This window comes from Opisthocomus hoazin, chromosome 19 (genome assembly GCF_030867145.1).
Source record: "Opisthocomus hoazin isolate bOpiHoa1 chromosome 19, bOpiHoa1.hap1, whole genome shotgun sequence".
NCBI lineage: Eukaryota > Metazoa > Chordata > Aves > Opisthocomiformes > Opisthocomidae > Opisthocomus > Opisthocomus hoazin.
This window is the reverse complement of record NC_134432.1, coordinates 6,716,443-6,734,044: the sequence shown is the minus strand read 5'-3', so window position 1 is coordinate 6,734,044 and position 17,602 is coordinate 6,716,443. Positions and strand designations below refer to the sequence as shown.

General features: G+C 56.1%; 2 protein-coding genes across 3 annotated transcripts in view; both read right to left on the bottom strand.

Moving 5' to 3' along the window:
* The window catches only part of RABL6 (RAB, member RAS oncogene family like 6), a 57,019-nt gene extending 46,886 nt beyond the window's left edge, over positions 1-10,133 (bottom strand). The window contains exons 1-2 of one of the 2 annotated variants that reach the window (XM_075439363.1): positions 9,830-10,133; positions 2,324-2,458 (exon numbers count right to left, since the gene is read on the bottom strand). In XM_075439363.1, the coding sequence (XP_075295478.1) occupies positions 2,324-2,458; positions 9,830-9,959 (265 nt within the window). In that variant the 5' untranslated portion in view covers positions 9,960-10,133. The remainder of the gene's footprint in view (positions 1-2,323; positions 2,459-9,829) is intronic. The other variant, XM_075439364.1, reaches the window with a different exon arrangement.
* A 1,536-nt stretch (positions 10,134-11,669) lies between these two features.
* AMBP (alpha-1-microglobulin/bikunin precursor) lies at positions 11,670-17,602 on the bottom strand. The gene is made up of 10 exons (XM_075439584.1): positions 17,423-17,602; positions 16,635-16,777; positions 16,280-16,356; positions 15,643-15,756; positions 15,081-15,182; positions 14,483-14,520; positions 13,407-13,485; positions 13,149-13,316; positions 12,786-12,962; positions 11,670-11,821 (listed from the first exon to the last, which is right to left on the bottom strand). Exons 1-10 carry the CDS (start codon positions 17,528-17,530, stop codon positions 11,790-11,792), a joined length of 1,038 nt encoding a protein of 345 aa, XP_075295699.1. The 5' UTR covers positions 17,531-17,602; the 3' UTR covers positions 11,670-11,789.

Sequence of the window (17,602 nt, the reverse complement as noted above, 5' to 3'; positions counted from 1 at the left end):
TGCCTGAGATCCCAGAAAACTGTTTTTCCACGTGGGTTTTTTTCCTGTTAGCACCAGTGCTCCTGCTAGCTCCCAGCCCATAAATTCTTCCTTTTCATCACCAGCTTCATTCCTGATTATCCTGAACACACAAGAGGATAATTACTTTCGTGCTGCTGTGTTGGCTTTGGTGTGACTCACACACAGCAGCATTTCACCTTAACGGCTTGGGCTTTGGAAGGCATGTCGCAGCAACAAAGAGTGCCAATTCATCCTTTTAACTCTGTAACTTGGATTAGCATAAACCATGGATCAAACCACTCAAAAGATCTGCACTCAGCTGCTATTTGGCTCAGCACTCTGTAGCCAGTAGCACACTAAGACATTGCTTTCCCAGAAGAGGGTGGAGGGGTGTGAGAAGACTCCAATTGCAAAAAAGTTCATTTAAAAATAAGAACCATTGCTTTATGGCTGGGTTCTTCACCAGGAATTCACAGGCCCTCAGACATATTTACTCTCATGCAATTGCATGGTTCACTTCATACGCTTCGGATCACAAATCCTACAGAGCAGAGCAGCTCTGCCATCCCTCACAACCCTCCGTAGAGCATTCGAAGTATTTGAACAAAAGCATTTGCCAATTTTTATTTCAGACTCTCTTTCTGAGACTGCGGAACAGAGAATAAAATTGGTGACTAGCATAATCTAAAAAAGTGTTCATTACTGTCAGCAAGGGTAACTCCTGACTTGGACACAAAAATTACCAATATCCATTAGAGAGACAATTGGCACAGAAAAGTAAGTTTGCTCATTCTGAGTAGGAAGAAATAACTCAAATTCCTCTACCTTTATTAATGCCTCCAGTATAAAATTTCTGAAGATATGACAAGGTGGTATGTTCCACATCTAAAATGTAAATCTTCTAATACCAGGCAATGTAAGAATCCTTCAATATTTGACAGCAATTTAATTAACATCTGTAAATATTTGCTGCCAAGTACCTCATAACGTTTATTCAAGGTAGCTTGAGAGCACGATCATAGGAAAAACAAACTTTATTTTTCCTCTACAGGTTAAGTCAGCCAACAGGGCAGTAATTAGATCTAAGCCAATTTCTCAGAGTCCCCACATCACCCATCTTGGATGGAAAGTTCTCATAGCAGGAAACTTATCTTACAATGTTTTCAAAAAAGGGGGTTATTTTTTAAAAAAAAATTTCTGAAGGTCAGTGGAGAACTTCCTATACTGCTGGAAATTGTTACTAAGAAAATAACACAGTGTTTTACAACGTAAAAGAAACAAATGAAAGTCACAATTTAATGTACAGCTTTCCAGATATTTAGACTAGCTCGGGAACACTTCACCCTGAGAAAAGTCCATCACCTTATGTACACGCTGCTGTCCACTCTAACCAGCAAGCTCTACAGAAACATAGAAATGTTAGAACTAAGCACTAGAAACAACAAATGCACCTGTGGTTACCAACACACAGCAAAAGCCAGCCTGATGTGTAGCTCTGCTGCCTCGGGATTGCATCCATGTTGAAAAAGCCAGAGCCTGAGCCTCAGCTCACTAAAAGAACATACAGTCCCTGAAAAACGCAGAAACACGCGAGATGACTGGATCTTTCCACAACGGAACAGTCTCCAAACACCTTTTTATAGGTATACAAGAACCTGTATACATGCATTTTGTATACTTGTACACGTATACAAAAAAAAAAATCGGCATGAATAAGCCTCTTGGAAATCAAACGCCAGACTCGCGGGCTGTATTTACAAACAGCACTTGCATTACCTACCCTGATCAGAGACGAAACTGAACTCTGGAGCTTTCACCTGATCTTGCAGAAAACCACACTTAATATTCAGTGCACTCTTTAGACTAGGATAGCTAAGAAAGAGGTCTCTCACTTCTTACTCTCATCTAAGTCTGTGTAGGCTGAAGCATTCAAGTCTGATTTTGGAGATAGTTTCCATCATCCAACCAACCCGTAAGCTCTGTGTTCACACACCACTAACCGATGCGCTGATATTCTGAGAAAGAGGAAGAGAAGTGTGGGGGAAGGATACAACACAACAAGTATCACCTATTAAACACTTTCCTTGAATTGTGGCTTCCAAAGACCTGTCCTTTAGCACTTATAACATATAGTTTCTGAGTAAAGTTACTAAAAATGTGACTGAGAAACTGGCAACAAATTATTAAAATAACAAGCATGATGAGACACCATTTCATCTCCCAAGCAGATACAGCAGAAAGAAAAAAAAGAAGCTACAGTGGAATTTCTACCCCCAAGGCACTGTCCCATGACTGTCACTCCCTCCACCCTCTGCCATCTTACTTTTGTAATTCCAGTGGATGCTGGTGACTTGGATCTCCTGAGTTGGAATATATTCCTCAATGAATTTCTTTCCCTGCAGTCGGTGCCAGAGTGTGGTTTTCCCAGTGTTCCTGTCCCCTCGGATGACAATTTTCACTGAGGAAAAGAACAAGCAGACAAATAACGTTGATTAAAAACAAATCAAAGAATGCTGTGAAAAGCGTGTTAACTTTTTGCAAGCATTATTCAGATGTAATTAGTTGTCCCATATTACACAGGCATGATGGAGGTTGTTAAAAAACATGAGCCTCAGTCATTAAAATCAGTGTTTATTCAGCTACTCACATTAGCTCAGCAGAAAGAACCAACATGAAGACTGAATCTTCAGAATTTGCACAACTTCAGCCAGCTAAGTCTCCGCTCCTTCCATCTTCCTGCCTTCTCCACCTCTACCCAGCCCTTACTCCCTCTGCCACATCCCATCCCTTTGCCAGCCTTTTATGCCAGGCTTCTCCTTCTATCACCTCCTCTATCACTCCCACCCCTCCTTAACTCCTTGACAAACTACTCCCTTCCTAGACCCCGCTGCCCTAAGTCACTGAAAGCTGAAGGAGCAGCTCTCCTCCGAGCCGATGTGGCAGGCTCCCGGGTTCAGAGGTGCCGCTCCCCTCCCACGGGGCTGCGGCGCTGAGCCCCGGCGCTCGCGAAACCATTCTTCTGGGATGGGAGCTGGGAGGCAGCTGCTGCTGACCACCACCCGAGAGCTCAGCTGTCACCGCTCCCAGCTATCCCCAGCCTTCCTGCACTGGAGGAGCATCCCCTTTTCCAGGGGAAGCAAAACAAGAGGGCGTATTGCTCTGCCGCTGCTCCAGCTCACAGCCCAGATGCTCTCAGGTGAGGAGGCAATCCCTGGCAGGGCCAAGGGCCAAGGTAGTTTACATTCACAGGGGTCGATCTTAAACTGCCCCCGACAAAATCACCAAACTACCTCTGTTAATGGCCACAGTTTGATGCAAATTAAATCAAAATTAGTCTATCTCACAGGCATTAGAAACAAGCTAAACAGAACCAAAACAAGCATGCTCCTCTGGGGACCTAAACTCACTTAAATAACAGTGAAATAAACCCAAGCGAACCGGAACCTCCGTGGGTCCTCCGCGTGTCAGAGGGACAGCCTCTGCCGCAGGAGCCAGCCCGTCGCTGGCTGTCGGTGCGGCGGCACTGACGGCGCTCGGCACAGCCATTCTCAGCCATCGCGGTCTTGGGTCAAGCCACAACGGCTCCGCTTCCACAGACCGGCCTGGCACCCGGCTGCTGGGCGCCCAGCTGAGCCACTGCCACGTGCCTGAGTGCTGGTACCCACCGCAGGGACTCACCCAAACCCTCCCAAGGAGAGGAAGCATCCAGAACATCACGAACCGTACAGAACTCGGCAAAGTACCTTCTGTAGCAGTTAACAACATGAACCTTCCAGAGTCAACCCTAGGGTTGCCTTGTTCTTTACAAAAACAGTACGTGTTGTTTTCTAAACTTTCTGTTAAATGATGGGACTTTTTTTGTTGTTGTTTAAATATCATCCTTGCTTAAAGTGGCAACCACAAGGCTATTGCGAAACATAAGCTGACTTGAACAGAATTTGTCCGCTTGTGTTTCGAACAGGAGCTATTATCCCCTAGAAAATGGGCCACTCGGAGACATCCAGTGGCAGGTTCAGGTGGCTGGCATCAGGTTGTGCATCATCATTTGGGCAGGGAAATGAGACTGAAGGCTGCCTTCTGTTGCAACTCAGGGGTTATTGCAGGCATTTCAGAGAAAGGTTTGAGGGGTAAACTTTAAGGTAAAACATACACAAAGTCTGCGGAGGAGTTTTGTCTGGTCAAGTTTTTGTGCTGCAGTTCCACTGTGCTTTTGTTCTTGTACACTGAGAGGTACTGCAGTTTATTCTTTTACATAGTTACACATTAAAATAGCAAAGGGATAATAAAGGCAAAAACGAACACAGTAATTATAGGCTTACTTCATTTGCAGGTCCCAGAGCATCCCTGCAGAGACAACAACCCACTTCCTGCCTTCCCTGCCGCCCCGCGTGTGATGCCGTTTCCTACTTACAGACGGTGAAACAACCAACGGAGCACTCCTTTGATTTTTCTGAATTAATGCAGCAAGTCCATGGCACAGGCAGAAGGAGGTTCCATTTGTCCCCTTTAAAACCCAAGCCTCTCTAAATGCTCTCACTGCCTACCCTAGAGAGCCATTTTAAAATTCATATTCCCCCATGAGGTGCGGTATGAGATACCAAAACAGTGAGTTTTAAGGGACAAAATTGACTCTTCCTTAAATAAGCTGCTCTCCAGGTACGCTTTCAGGATCCCTCCCAGACAACTTGATGGTGAGATCTCCACAGCAGGGGCAATCTTACCTCCCCAGGGACTTTTCTAGTGCCAACAGCGTTACTTGCGCAGCTACACATTGAGTTGGTCCAAGGAACTGAACTGGCTGAAAACTAACCCCAAATTACTCACTTGCAGTTTTCTTCTCCAGGCCAAGTGCCCAGCTGCCTGAGCAGCAGGAGCAGCGCACGGGAGGCACAGCTGGAGTGGCAAGGAGATCACCCCTGAGCAGCTCACGTTCAGACCAACGCAGGGTGCTTGTGGCACCACACGCTGGGTTTGAACAGCTCCAACCGCCCTTTCCAGCTTCAGTACTCTCCATGCTAGGATCTCTTTCTTCCTACATAGTGCAGGAGTTTTCACTGACTTTTCCTAAGAAAGAAGAAGTCTTTAGAAACACTTTAAATCACTTGTAGCAAAACAAAATCTGTATTTGGGCCTTTGGCTGGAGGAGGCGTACTCAGTGATGGCACCTGCAAGACAGGAAGAGCTGAGGGAGCTCCAGGGCACAGCCGGGCAGGTCCCTCACAGGCCGGCTGTGTCCGAGTGGGCAAAGACGACCAGTAATTCTGGGTGAGGTTAGTACTGCTACTGAGGGGACAGTAACCACTGCTGCCTTGTTTTGATTTGAAGTTAAACCAGTTCTTACTGCACACAGCCATAGGTCTGTAGCAAAGACTGGAGAATTCTCTGTGGGAAGGAGGGCAGGGATGGGGAATAGATCAAGATGTGAGGAAAAAGCTAAACACATCATTTTATGCATATTGTCACCGCTTCAGGAAAAACAGAGGGATTTCCTTTCTCCAGATGGGGAAATGGAGGCAGAGCAGCGAAGATACAGGCCCAGAGAGAAGGTCTCAGACCCACTCAGAACTAGAAATCCGCAATTCCCAGCTCTTCCCATATTCCCCCAGGACACTGCAGCAGCTCAGGATCTCAGACCCTGCAGCACAGACCCCCAAACCCCACTGCTAATAATCCCCATGCGGAGGGTCATAAACCTCGCCCTCATCAAGGTCTTTGGGACTGTGACTGCCAGGCTGCAACTCCGACGCTTGAAGCTGGTTCTGCTGCCAGAAGCAGCACCCCCGATCTGCAGACACCCCAAGCACGCTCCGCGGGGAGAACAGGCCAGAGCGCAGCCCAAGCGGGTTTGCCACATGCTGCACAACCACCCGCAGCAGCAAGGTGGGAAGCAGCAGGAAGACGGGAAGCCTTTCTTCTGGGAGTAGCGCTGAATGAAAATACTTAACAAAACTACCGTCAGAGCCTGGCAACTACTACTCTAAAACAACACAAAAGAAGTAACGCTACAACGCTTACCAAAAGGACACATGGTATTAAGTTTTGTCCTTTAAAGCACATTTTATGCAGAAAAGTAATAAGGGGAGGGACTGGGGGGCATTCTTGCAGCTACTGACTTTGGTGTTTCAGCACTGGTGACCGTTCGGGCCGGCCCGCAGCTCACCAGGGCAGCGGCCGGTGCTCCAGGCACACACAGCGGCGGGGCCTGCGCCTGCCCGGCGTGCGCACACTGCACGCAGCGCCACGCACGGAGCCCAGAGCAGAAGGCGTAGCGTGTTCTGGGCAACAGGATGGATCCGAGCCTTCAGCACTCGGGTGTCTTTTGCTCCTGTCACTGATCATCAGTGGGTAACTCCCAGGGAGTCCTCTTGCCAGCGTAACCCAGCCAGAACCGTTCATTTCACCCTTGTTTGCCCACCATTGCCTTACATAAACCTCCACGTTTGAGTAATCCCGTGCTGGTACTTCCTTCTGTAATTTGTCTCGTACTTGGTTTAAACAAGCACCGCTGCCAAAGGAATGAGATCCGCCTCGCTCTCTCCCCACTGAGCCTCCTCGCTCCAGCCCGCGCTGCCCTCCCTGCGCCGGCACAGCTCCCCGAATGGTGATGCAGCAGACCTGATCCGAGTTCGGCCTATCCCAAGCAGGAAAAAAAGAGCCAGTTCTCACAAAGATTGGTTCCCCATACTTGGCACCGTGATCGCCCATAAACATCTGGGCCATTACACATATGGTACAGACCCATATCATTTTCATCTCCGTACCTTCCACAGCGCTCAGGGAACTCTGGTGTTATTTGGGCCACGGTATGTAAAACATAAAAGCTGCGTGCAGCTGATGAAGAGAGCAAATAAGGAGTGTGTGTGCTGGGAAGGCAGTATGAAAACGCTTTTGTTTTGAAATAGGATGTCCCATGCAGAGGAAGTGACTGCTGTCAAGGGCTAATACCGGCCTTTGCTCTCATCATTTCATTAGAAATCTAAAACCTACCCACCTGGCAACACTCTTCCTTTTGAAAACTTCACTGAGTGGGAGAAAGACTGTCAAAACAAATCACCTTGGTTTAACTTAGAGGTACACACTATCCAGCGCTTGTAATCCTCAGCGCCATTAAAACACCACACCACCTCCAGCGTCACCTCACCTGGGGGCTGTCTGGTTACAAACCGCACCGGGCAGCTGCGCAGGCTGGCACAGCACGGCCTGTGCTGCGCCCCGCAGAGAGGCACCCAGAGCCGGGTGACACGGCCCATGTGCTGACCGTTTGCTGCCCGCTTTATCAGCGAGCCACTCACGGCGTTCTCAGCACCCTGCATGTAGGAAACAGGCTCCAGTTCACGATCAGTAACGGTCTATGAAAGCAAGGGGATGTTTCTGTAACACCAGTCAAACACAGCACCCTTTGGTTTAGGTTCAGGCACCTCCAGGGCAACGGAGGAGTTTTAAAGATCCACGTGTGTTAACAGCGGCTGCAAAACATGTGCTGCACTCCCCTGCTCAGCATCACACACCTGCTAAGAAAGGAGCAGAGGATCTGCAGCTCTGCCCTTCCGGAGCAACGGCCCTTGTAATGATACCCCTCCACAGCCCACCCTCAACCGAGACCCCCTCGCCGTGCTGGCACCCAGCCCCTCCGTCCAGCGCCACGGCCACGCCGGGCACTGCGCAGCCCTTCCGTAAGCCGGCCTGGATCTCCTACCAACATTATATAACAGCGATCCTGGGAAGAGTTACTATGGAGATGGGAAAGCTTCCCTTACGGCAGTGACAGGAAGCTGCAGCTTTATTCCAGATATGAAAGCAGTAACTAGAACACAAATCCTGATAAAACCAAACCAAACCAGCTTTCCCGTGGTTTTTGGTAACGACACAAAAAGCAGCAAAGCCACAGCTGGTAGCTCGGCTGTCGGCATTTTCAGCCTTGCTGTATTAACGGCAGGCAGGTACACGGCCACGCAGGTTTGTCGACAACGCAGTTAGTCATCACGTAACACAGAGCTGTCCCCGTCCACTGCTGTGCCAGCACTGTCCACAGCACAAAACGTTCACTCTCTGAAAAGCCGACTCCTTTCTCTTACATAATTCACAAGCTGGTGTTAGCTACCTGACCTCAGACAGGTACCAGCGGAGCGCGTGGATGGGCTCTGCTCGGCGGGCTGCGCGAAGCCTCTGCACAGATCAATAGCTTTCAGCCAGCAGATCTCCAGGTACGTGTTTAACGATGCAGTGCTCTATTCCAAGGCACATTCCATCCTCACCCCCCATCTTTCACTAGAAATTCACTTAACGATAACACTGTGCTTCTGTTCACATTCATGACTGCTTGCTAAGACAGTGATTTGCTAAATTAAGCACCACTGGCATATCTAACAGACTGTGCTATGGACAAAGGCACCAAATGCTCTCCCGAGTAATGCAGAGAGCTTCAAATAGGCCCGTTCAAAAGCACAGTCAACAGCGACGATACTAAACAAAGCAAAAAAAAGCCCCAACCCCCAAAGTGCTAACCTCTCCCTTCACCTCGTTTCAGATTAAGATCCAACACGAGCTCTATCCCTCCAACACGTGTGCCTTTACAGAAATCGTTCAGTGCCACGTTTACAAACCAGTCCCCTTTCCAACTGCCAGTCTCTTGGCCTTCTGCAGTCTGACTTCCCCGCCTGCCCGGATGCCCGCAGCCGAGCTGACCCTCGCAGCGTGCTCTGGTACCATCTCTGTTTTCAGCAGGGATGACATAACTACCGTCCCCGTCTCACAACTGCTGCTTTGGGATGTATTTCACATACTTGCAGTGCCCTCCAGAATCATTATATTAGAAACAACTTTTACTGAGCTTCAAGGGAAAAACGCAACTCTAAGCCTCAACACTGAAAGGAAAAAAATTCTGAAAATGTTCCCCGAGAAGAGAGCAAACGTATCAGTTTGCAGCAAAGACAGTCAGAACGAAATTACGTACCAAGGGCACATCAAGGCATACATCACTCACCTTTTATTAAAGCCTAGCAGGGCAGAGCTTTTCAAGAGACCTTTATCATGTAATTGCTAGAGCTTCATTATAAACACCATTATCCTCGGCTGCAGGGAAGGTCACCCACACACTCAGGGGAGTTACTCTCTCAATGCTTCAATTAACAAAAAATTGACTTACAAGGAACTCTCTCTTGCACAACAGTGAGCAGAAAGCAGGCAGCCGCGCAGGACGTCTGCTGCCCGGGGACACTGCCGCACTACAGATGCCCACGTCCCGCACAGAAAGAGAAAACTTTCCCATCCCTCACTCCTCCCACGCTCCCGCAAGCTCCAACGCTGAGCTGCAAACTCGGCTTTGGGCGAATACCAGCAGCAGCACCAGCACGCACAGCGACAGCACGTGCCTTTGGCAGCCCCGTCGGGGTCCCTGGGCACGCCGCGGGCACCAGGCGGGATGAACCGATGTGGCTGTGCCCCCCGTCTGGGGCTGGCTGTGTCCCCTGCCCGGGCTGTGCCCCCTGCCCAGGGCTGGCTGTGTCCCCTGCCCGGGCTGTGCCTCCCGCCTGGGGCTGGCTGTGCCCCCTGCCAGGGCTGTGCCCCCTGCCCGGGGCTGGCTGTGACCCCTGTCCGGGCTATATCCCCCTACCTGGGCTGTGCTCCCCTGCCTAGGGCTGGCTGTGCCCCCCTGCCCGGGGCTGTGCCCCCTTGCCCGGGGCTGTGCCCCCCTGCCCGGGCTGTGCCCCCCTGCCCGGGGCTGGCTGTGCCCCCCCTGCCCGGGGTGGGTTGTGCGCCCCCTGCCCGGGCTATGCCCCCTGACTGGGCTGTGCCCCCCGCCAGACCCCCTCCCCGGGCTCCGACTCACTGTTATACTGGACTCCCTTGGCAAACCTCCTCTGCAGAGCCTGGTTCATGGACTGCAGCCCCGCCGGGATGTGCTTCTCCCTGCCCGGCGCCTGGTCCGAGCCCACCAGCTTCTTCAGGGCCGAGAACATCTTCCCGGTCCCGCCGCCCGCGCCGGGAGAAGGGCTGCGCTGCGGGGCTCCGGGCGGGCCGGCCCCGGCTCACGGCTGGCGGGGCGATCAGCGCTGGGGCAGGGCTGGCCCGGCCATGAGGGGCCTCCCGGGCGCGGCAGAGCGGAGGCGCGCGGGCTCGGCCCGGCCCGGGGAGGGGAAGGGGCTCAGCCGGGGCCCCGCCGCGTGCCGGGCAGCGGGCGCTAACCGGGCATGGCCCGGGGCCGGGCCGGCGCGGAGGCGGGGGGAAGGGGGGCGGTGGGGCCGGTGCGGCGGCTCAGCCCCGCCGGGAGCCGCCGCTGGGGGCCGGGCGCGGGGAGCGGAGGCGGCCCGGGGCTCCCGCCGCCGCCGCCATCTTGCCTCTTCCGCCTCGCCGCCGGCGGACGGGGCGCGCGCGGCGCCGGCTACGGCGGCCGGCAGGGGCCAGGAGGGCGCGGAGCGCGGCCGGCGGCGGGGCCCGGGTGCGACCCCTGGCAGATCCTGGGATACCCTCGTGACCCTTCCGAGACCCCGCGGTCCCCTCGTGTGACCCCCGTCACCCCGTCATCCCCTCCTGGGACCCTCAGGGCCACCCCCCACTCCCCCAAGAGCCCCGCAATCCCCTCCCGTGAGCTCCGCAGCCCCCCCCACCCCGTGACTCCCGTAAACCCTGCAACCCACGCCTGGCACCGCCATAGCTGCCCCACGACCCCTGTAATCCCCTGCTGGGACCCCCACAGCCCATCTATGACCCCCATAACCCCTGTAATCCCCTCCTGGGACCCTTGTAGCCCCCCCAAACCCTGTAATCTCCTCCTGGGACCCCCATAGCCCATCTATGACCCCCATAGCACTTGTAATCCCCTCCTGGGCCCCCTGTAGCACCCCAAACCCTATAATCCCCTCTTGGGACCTCTCTAGATCCCCCAAACCCTGTAATCCTCTCCTGGGACCCCTGTAGCCCCCTAAAACCCTGTAATCCCCTCCTGGGACCCCTCTAGACCCCCCAAACCCTGTAATCCCCTCCTGGGACCCTTGTAGCACCCCAAACCCTATAATCCCCTCTTGGGACCTCTCTAGATCCCCCAAACCCTGTAATCCTCTCCTGGGACCCCTGTAGACCCCCCAAACCCTGTAATCCCCTCCTGGGAACCCTGTAGCCCACTATGATCCCCGTAACCCCTGTAATCCCCTCCTGTGACAACCCCATTTTCCCCACCACCCTCCTAACCCCGTAATTCCCTCCCTTCAGCGTCCTCTCCGACACCCCCTAATCCCTCACTGTAGCCCCCTGTGATCCCACCCCTCCTTGTGATTCCTACCCCAGCCCACGGCTGGGCCCCCCTTGCCCCTCCATGCCCTTCCTGGTGTGCCCGCGATGCGGCAGCAATTATTCACCGTTAGGGAGGAGCAGGCACCTGTCCCCCTTGCTGCCCCCCTCCCGGGTGCCCATCACCACCCCCTGGGACATGGGGGGTGAACCCCACCCAGCGGGACACCCTGAGCCCCTTGGTGCCCCGTTGGCCACCTTAGCATGGAGCAGGCAGGGGACATCTGGCTGAGGAGGGGGCAGAGACTCAGTGGGGAGCACCCAGCAGCCCCATAAAGTGGGGGGACACCGCGATGGGAAGGCCATGAGGACCCCACAGCACCCCCTGCCCCTCCTGGACCCCCCCCCCCTCCTCCCCACCAACTCAAGGATGGACACTGGACTTGTTGGTCACGTTAGAGACATTTACTGCTGAAGGCACCTCCTGTGCCGCTGCTGGCAGCTGCCGGCACCCTCCCACCAGGCCCCGGTGCTGGGTGCTGACAGCAGTTCCTCTGCCCACGTCAGTTTGACAGACGCAGAAACTCCTCGTCCTCTGCAAGTGGAGAGACACAAGGGGTGATGGACAGTCACACGGACCCCCTCCGTACCCCACGGACCGACGGTGATGGCTGACGCTTCCCACTTTGTCCCTGCCGTCAGTGATGGGGGGAAGCGGTCCAGACCCTCCACTCGTCCCCATGGTGTCCTGGGATGGCATTTCATGTCCCACCACCCGCCACGGTGGCATTAATACGCTTTATAGTGGTGATGGGGTAACAAAAGATGGGTTCTGCCCTTAGACACATTGCTCTCGTCCCATCTCCCATCTGCGGGGGCACAGCGAGCCCCCGCTCCCACCCCCGGGAGCACACCCGGGGCTGGCTGTGGTTGAAGGTCCCTGAGCTCGCCCCTCTGCACGGAGAGATCTCCCCTGCCGCGCTCCTGAAAACCTGCTTGTCCGTCCTTCTCGAGGGCTGGCTTTGTCTCCCAAGGAGGTTCAGCGTGGAAACCCCTGCACTGACTAGAGCTGGAGGGTCTGACAGGTGTTGCGTGGAGGGTACACCCCCGGCAGGGACCCCCGTTTGGTCCCTACACCCCCCCCAAATCTTTCAGCCACTCTTTCCTCACTGGCATCCTCTGCCCGGGGGCTGTCACCTGCACCGCTCCCCACTGCACCCCAGCCTGCTCGGGGCTGTTCCCCCTTTTGTCAAGGCGGACTTTGAAGTTCAGTCCTGGTCTCAGTACGTACCCTGCTGTGCGATACTGCCTGTAGATTAACGACCGTGTTCCTCAGTCTGTCAGTTCCCGACCCATCCCAGGCACAGCACAAAGCCATGCCAGACCCAGGATGGACCCATCCTGGACTCTTCCCAGACCCAGGACAGCCCTGTCCCAACGCCAGGCAGACCCAGCCCACCCAGACCCAGCCCGGAGTGGGACAGGAGATGGTGCAGGCTGCTACCCGGCACAGCGCGGTGTGGTGCGGTGCAGACAGGGTGCGGGCAGGGTGCGGGTACCTGCCAGCGTAGGAGCCCCGCAATACTCCTTGCACTCCTTCTCCGAGTAGAACTGGTTCCCATTGCCCTTGCAGCCTCCGTAGCTGAACGTGATGCACTTGCCCTGAGCCGCGTCGAAGGCCCAGCGCGTCACCGGCTTCTGGCAGGGGCCCTGGACGATGGGCAGCCTGCAGGCAGCTGCGGGGACAGGGGCTGCTCTGAGCGAGGGGGCTCAGGCCCCCCCATACCTCCCACGTGGATGCTGGACAAGTGGGGTTCAAGGCCACTCTCAGATCCCCTCTGATGCCTCAGCGAAGGCACCTCCTGTGCTCTCGACCCGCGGTCCCGCGCCCGGCTGGGACGTCTCCGGGTCGCTCTGCTCACCCTCCGTCCGGCACGCCTGCAGGCACTCCTTCTCCGAGTAGAAGTTGTTGCCGTTGCCCAGACAGCCACCGTAGAGGAAGGTTTCGCAGGCCATGGAGGAGGAGTTGTAGAAGAAGCGGGAGAGCATCCCGCTGCAGGGCCCGGGGTCCTGGCTCAGCCGGCACGAGTCTGCGGGCCAGCACCGCACCGGGGGTTACAGGCAAATGGGGATGCGGGGCAGGGGGATGCCCGACGCAGCCCCCCTCCCCTGGGACGTACCTTCCTTATTGCCGGTGTAAGGGGGCAGGGGTCCCGCGGCCGAGCCCTCCTCGGGCGGCAGGACTGCTCTCCGCGCCCTCTGCACGGGGGAGCAAGCACAGAGCTGCCGTCAGCCCCTGCCTGTGGGACCTGCTGCCCACCCCATCGCTCCCCACCACGGCGCTGAGCTCCCCCCGGACCCCCGCGATGGGCTATGTTGGGGGCAGCTCTGCTGGGTGCTGCAGCCCGTCCAGGCTCCAGCCCTCCTCGGTGCTCCCAGCACCTCTCCAGGAATTGATCGTGGGGCAACAGGCTGCGATCCCTCCACACCTCACCATCTTCCCAGCCCTGTGCTCAGCACGGGTGGGCGCCAGGATCGGGTATTTCAGGTCAAGGCAGCCGAAGTACCCCAGGCATGCCCTGTGCTGGACTGGGTTGTGTCTCTCCTCTCGCTGATGCGGGGTGGTGTGTCCTCCAGATGTGTTACCTGCTCTCAAGTCAACTGGGCTGTTTCTCCTATGAAAGTCCCATTCCCTCTTGAAAATCATTCTAAACTCAACCCCGCAAGATCGGGAGAAGCTGGGTGACTGCAGCCAAAGGATCAGCGGGGTGCTGAGCTGGGACTCCACACACTGGCTGGGGCACCTGCAGCCAGGCAAGGAGCAAGGAGACACCAGGCTCCACATAGAATCACAGGTTGGAAAAGACCTCTAAGATCATCGAGTCCAACCATCCACCCAACACCACCATGCCTACTAAACCATAACCTGAAGTGCCATGTGACAACCTTCACCCTGCGCAAAAATCAGAGCAGGAAAGCGCCGTTGCCTTCCAGTTGGAAACCAGCCCCGAGGTCCACCTGGTCCCTGGGCCCCTCACCCTGCAGCCTGCGCCTGCCTGTGCCCCCGTCCTCGCGAGCAAAGCCCTTCAATGGAGATGGAAGATCATCTCCCAGGGCAGTCAGTGGAGCTGCTGCCCAAATAACATGTCCTGCCCATGGAGCCGGGTCCCCGGACACCAGGTCTCCAGTAGGTTTGGCTTGGAGGGGATGTCCCCAGCCTTGATCCACCTCAGGAGGTCCTGGCTGGACCACTCACCTGGGAGGCAGCTACGGTCTCCTGGGGGATGCATTCACCTGGTCCAGATGACAGGAGAGAAGATCAGCAGCATGAGAGGGGTCGTGTCCTGACAAACTCATCTCACCGTGGTCCTGCACCATGCACACATAGGACCCCGGGGAAGGGGATGCCCTCCCCAGCATTCTTCCCCTCTTGCTGCTTTCCACCTCCCACTCACAGGAGCATCACCCCAGAGTCCCCACACCCACCAGCATCATGCCAGCTCCTTCTGGCCCCTGGGCTGGGCAAGGAGCTCCTCAGGTCCTGGGAGCACCCAGCCATGGGGAGCAGCCATGAGTGTCCCTGGGCGTCCTGCGCCCTCGTCCCAGCACAGCGTTGTGGGGTGATTGACTGACAGCCCAGCAAGGACCCAATGACTGGAAGCTGGTGGAAGCCTGACTGATACGTGGCCTTGCCTCCTCCCCATCCCCTCCTACCAAAAACTTTGCCTCTACTCTCTCCACCCTGATCATCCCCCCTTCTCCCCAGCCTCGCACACCAAGAAGCAGCAGCCCCAGTGGACTGGCACACCAGTGGCACAGGCAGTGGGAGAGATGCGTGTCTTGTGGTGGGTTACCTCTGTTGGCCAGAATGAAGATGGAGTCTGTGGGGATGCCCATCTCCAGAGCCAGCTGCTGGAAATCTTCAATGAGGTCCTCTCGCAGCTCCGGGCTCCTCCCTGGGCAATGGAACAGGCTGTGAGGTGGGCTGGTGTGGCCGCCCACCAACCTGCAGAGCTTGGGCAGCTGCAGGCAGGCCCAGGCCCAGCCGCCTGGTCCCAGCCAACCTCTCCTCCGTTATCGACAGCCTTGACCAAGGCCTTGGACAAAGTGGTTTTAGTACTCCTCAGTCATGAAAGACAGTATCTCCTGCCACTTCAGGGCCTGGGTTTCTTCCAGGCAGATATTGCCACCTTCATCCCAAACAACAGGCTGGCGTGGACGTTCGCTGTGTGATGTGGCTCTAAGCTGAGCCGTAAGACTCAGCCTCTGTGGTGCCAAAGACGAGCTGGTCCAAGGCACCACTTCCAAAGCCATGGCCAGGTCCCTCAAAGGCCAAAGGACCCTCGGGTGGTGTTTCTGAGCTGCGCTGGCCCACCCCAGAGCCTGCCTGCCCACCAGCGCCGTAGCCAGACGTACCGTACAGCTTCAGGGTGGTGCTTGGGCCAAAGCTGCTTTTCTTCTTCATCAGAATGACAGCGTATTCCTCATAGTTGGTGCGGAGCACATAGGACCGGATAGACACGTCCCATTCTGGGTGAGACAGAGATACAGGGGACATCATTCCTGCCCCCTAGGGAGAAACGGGGCAGTTAAGAGAGCCCCAGAGCTGGGGGCTGAAATCAGGCACCTAATTCAACAAAACAGCTGATTTTTGGGAAGCAGACTCTGATGAAACCCCAACTCCCTTTAGGTTCACCACCCTCTTCTTGGTCGAGGGGGTTGGAAACCAAGAGCTGCAGACAACTGAGATACCACCAACACTCCTGAAATGCGGCTGGTGGGATCCTGCCCCAGCTTGGGACCTGGGGGACGGGAGGGATCTACTGGAACATCCCATAGTCCCACGCCCATGCAGGGACAGCGCTGGAACAGCCTCTTTCCCCCAGCTTCACTCCACGCTTTGGCTGGAAATGACCCAAACTGTGGCGTGGCTTCCGAGCCCAGCTCTCCCGAACCCCTTCCCCAGCTGCCAGCTGTCCCCGGCGCTGGTTCCCACCGCCCAGCCACGCCGCGGCTCTCGGGGCTGAGCAGGTCGCCAGCGAGCCCAACTTACTGGGGTTGTAGTAGGTGTATTTGCCGGGGGTGCTGGTTTTCTCGTACTCTCCTGAGATGATCGTGCAGTCACCTTGCCTGGAGGGAGGAGGAAAACAATCAGCTGCTCCGAGTGACCATTCTTCCTGGTTGTCGCATGAAAAACTTGTCTGGGGCACCGAGGCCATGGCACGGGACCCCCAAAAACCCCCTGCCCAAGGCATTGGGTACTTCAGCCCAATCTAGTGACTCCTCAGGGCTCCGACAGCAGCCAGGGCAAGCAAGCCCCATGTCTTGTCCCAGCCCCTGGGAGACGCAGCACCCCCGGGAGGGGTGGCTTCGGGGGCGGCTCGAACCCCCCCCTCAGCATCCCGTACCGCAGCCTGGTGCTGGCAGTGCTGATCTGGTCGGTGCTGGGGCCGGGGCCCAGCACCAGCGTGCCCATGCTGAACTTCTCCTTGTAGTTCTTCATCCATTTGCAGGTCGTGCCGACGGCGATGTCATACCACTTCCCGTACATCTGCGGGGGGAAGAAAGGGACGTCTCTGCCATGAGCCCTCTCCACCGAGGTGGGGCACCTCCCGCTTTTCTGCAGAGCTGAAATATTCGTGGCCAAGACTGTGGGGCGAAGCATAGGGTGCCAAGGCCAGAGCTGTCGCATGATTTGGAAAGCGGATCAGCACCGAGCAGGATTTTCCTTGGGTCCTCTGACCTGGAGGCACCAGGCTGGCGTCGCCCCACATGTCCCAGGGGACCCCAGACCCAGGCACGCGTGCGGGGCCGTGCAGAGCCTGGCAGAGTCTGGGGCTGGGTGTGGACCTCCCAGGCAGCCTGCATCCCGTAAGAGCCCTGCGCTGGGGCTGCCCGCAGGCCCTGCCCACAGCTCTTAGGCTGGCACAGACATCTCATGGGATTCACCTGCCCTGGCTGCCCAGGCTCCAGCCACCCTGCCGAGGTGTGTGCCGGGGTGAGGCCATCCCGAAGGTTGGTGCCGGCAGGGTGGCACCCCTCACCAGCACCCTAGGAGTGCCACACTGCCAACGCCTGTCCCGCACAGGCTGGTGTGGGCATGGGTAATATCTCCCTCCTTTCGGAAGGAAAATGAAAAAAAGCTTTCCCCCACGCCTTCTGCCTCCCAAATTAAGAGACCGAAAGCCGCTGTTACCCGCTCAGCCTCGAAATTCTCCTGCACTTGGATATCCTCATCCTGGTCCCCGATGGGCGTCCCGCTAGCCACGGCGAAGAGGAGGAGGGAAAGCAGACCCCAAAACATCGTGGCCGGTGGCTTCGGTGTGCTGCGGAGCCCCAGCGCACCCGCGGGATCCTGGACTCTGCGCTGTCCCCA

Coding starts and splice junctions, on each gene's coding strand:
- AMBP (XM_075439584.1), bottom strand. CDS start 17,530: ATGTTTTGGGGTCTGCTTTCCCTCCTCCTCTTCGCCGTGGCTAGCGGG. Junction 14,521..15,080: donor CTTCATTCTGGCCAACAGAG/GTAACCCACCAC, acceptor CATCTGGACCAG/GTGAATGCATCCCCCAGGAG. Junction 12,963..13,148: donor GCAGGCGTGCCGGACGGAGG/GTGAGCAGAGCG, acceptor CTGTCCCCGCAG/CTGCCTGCAGGCTGCCCATC.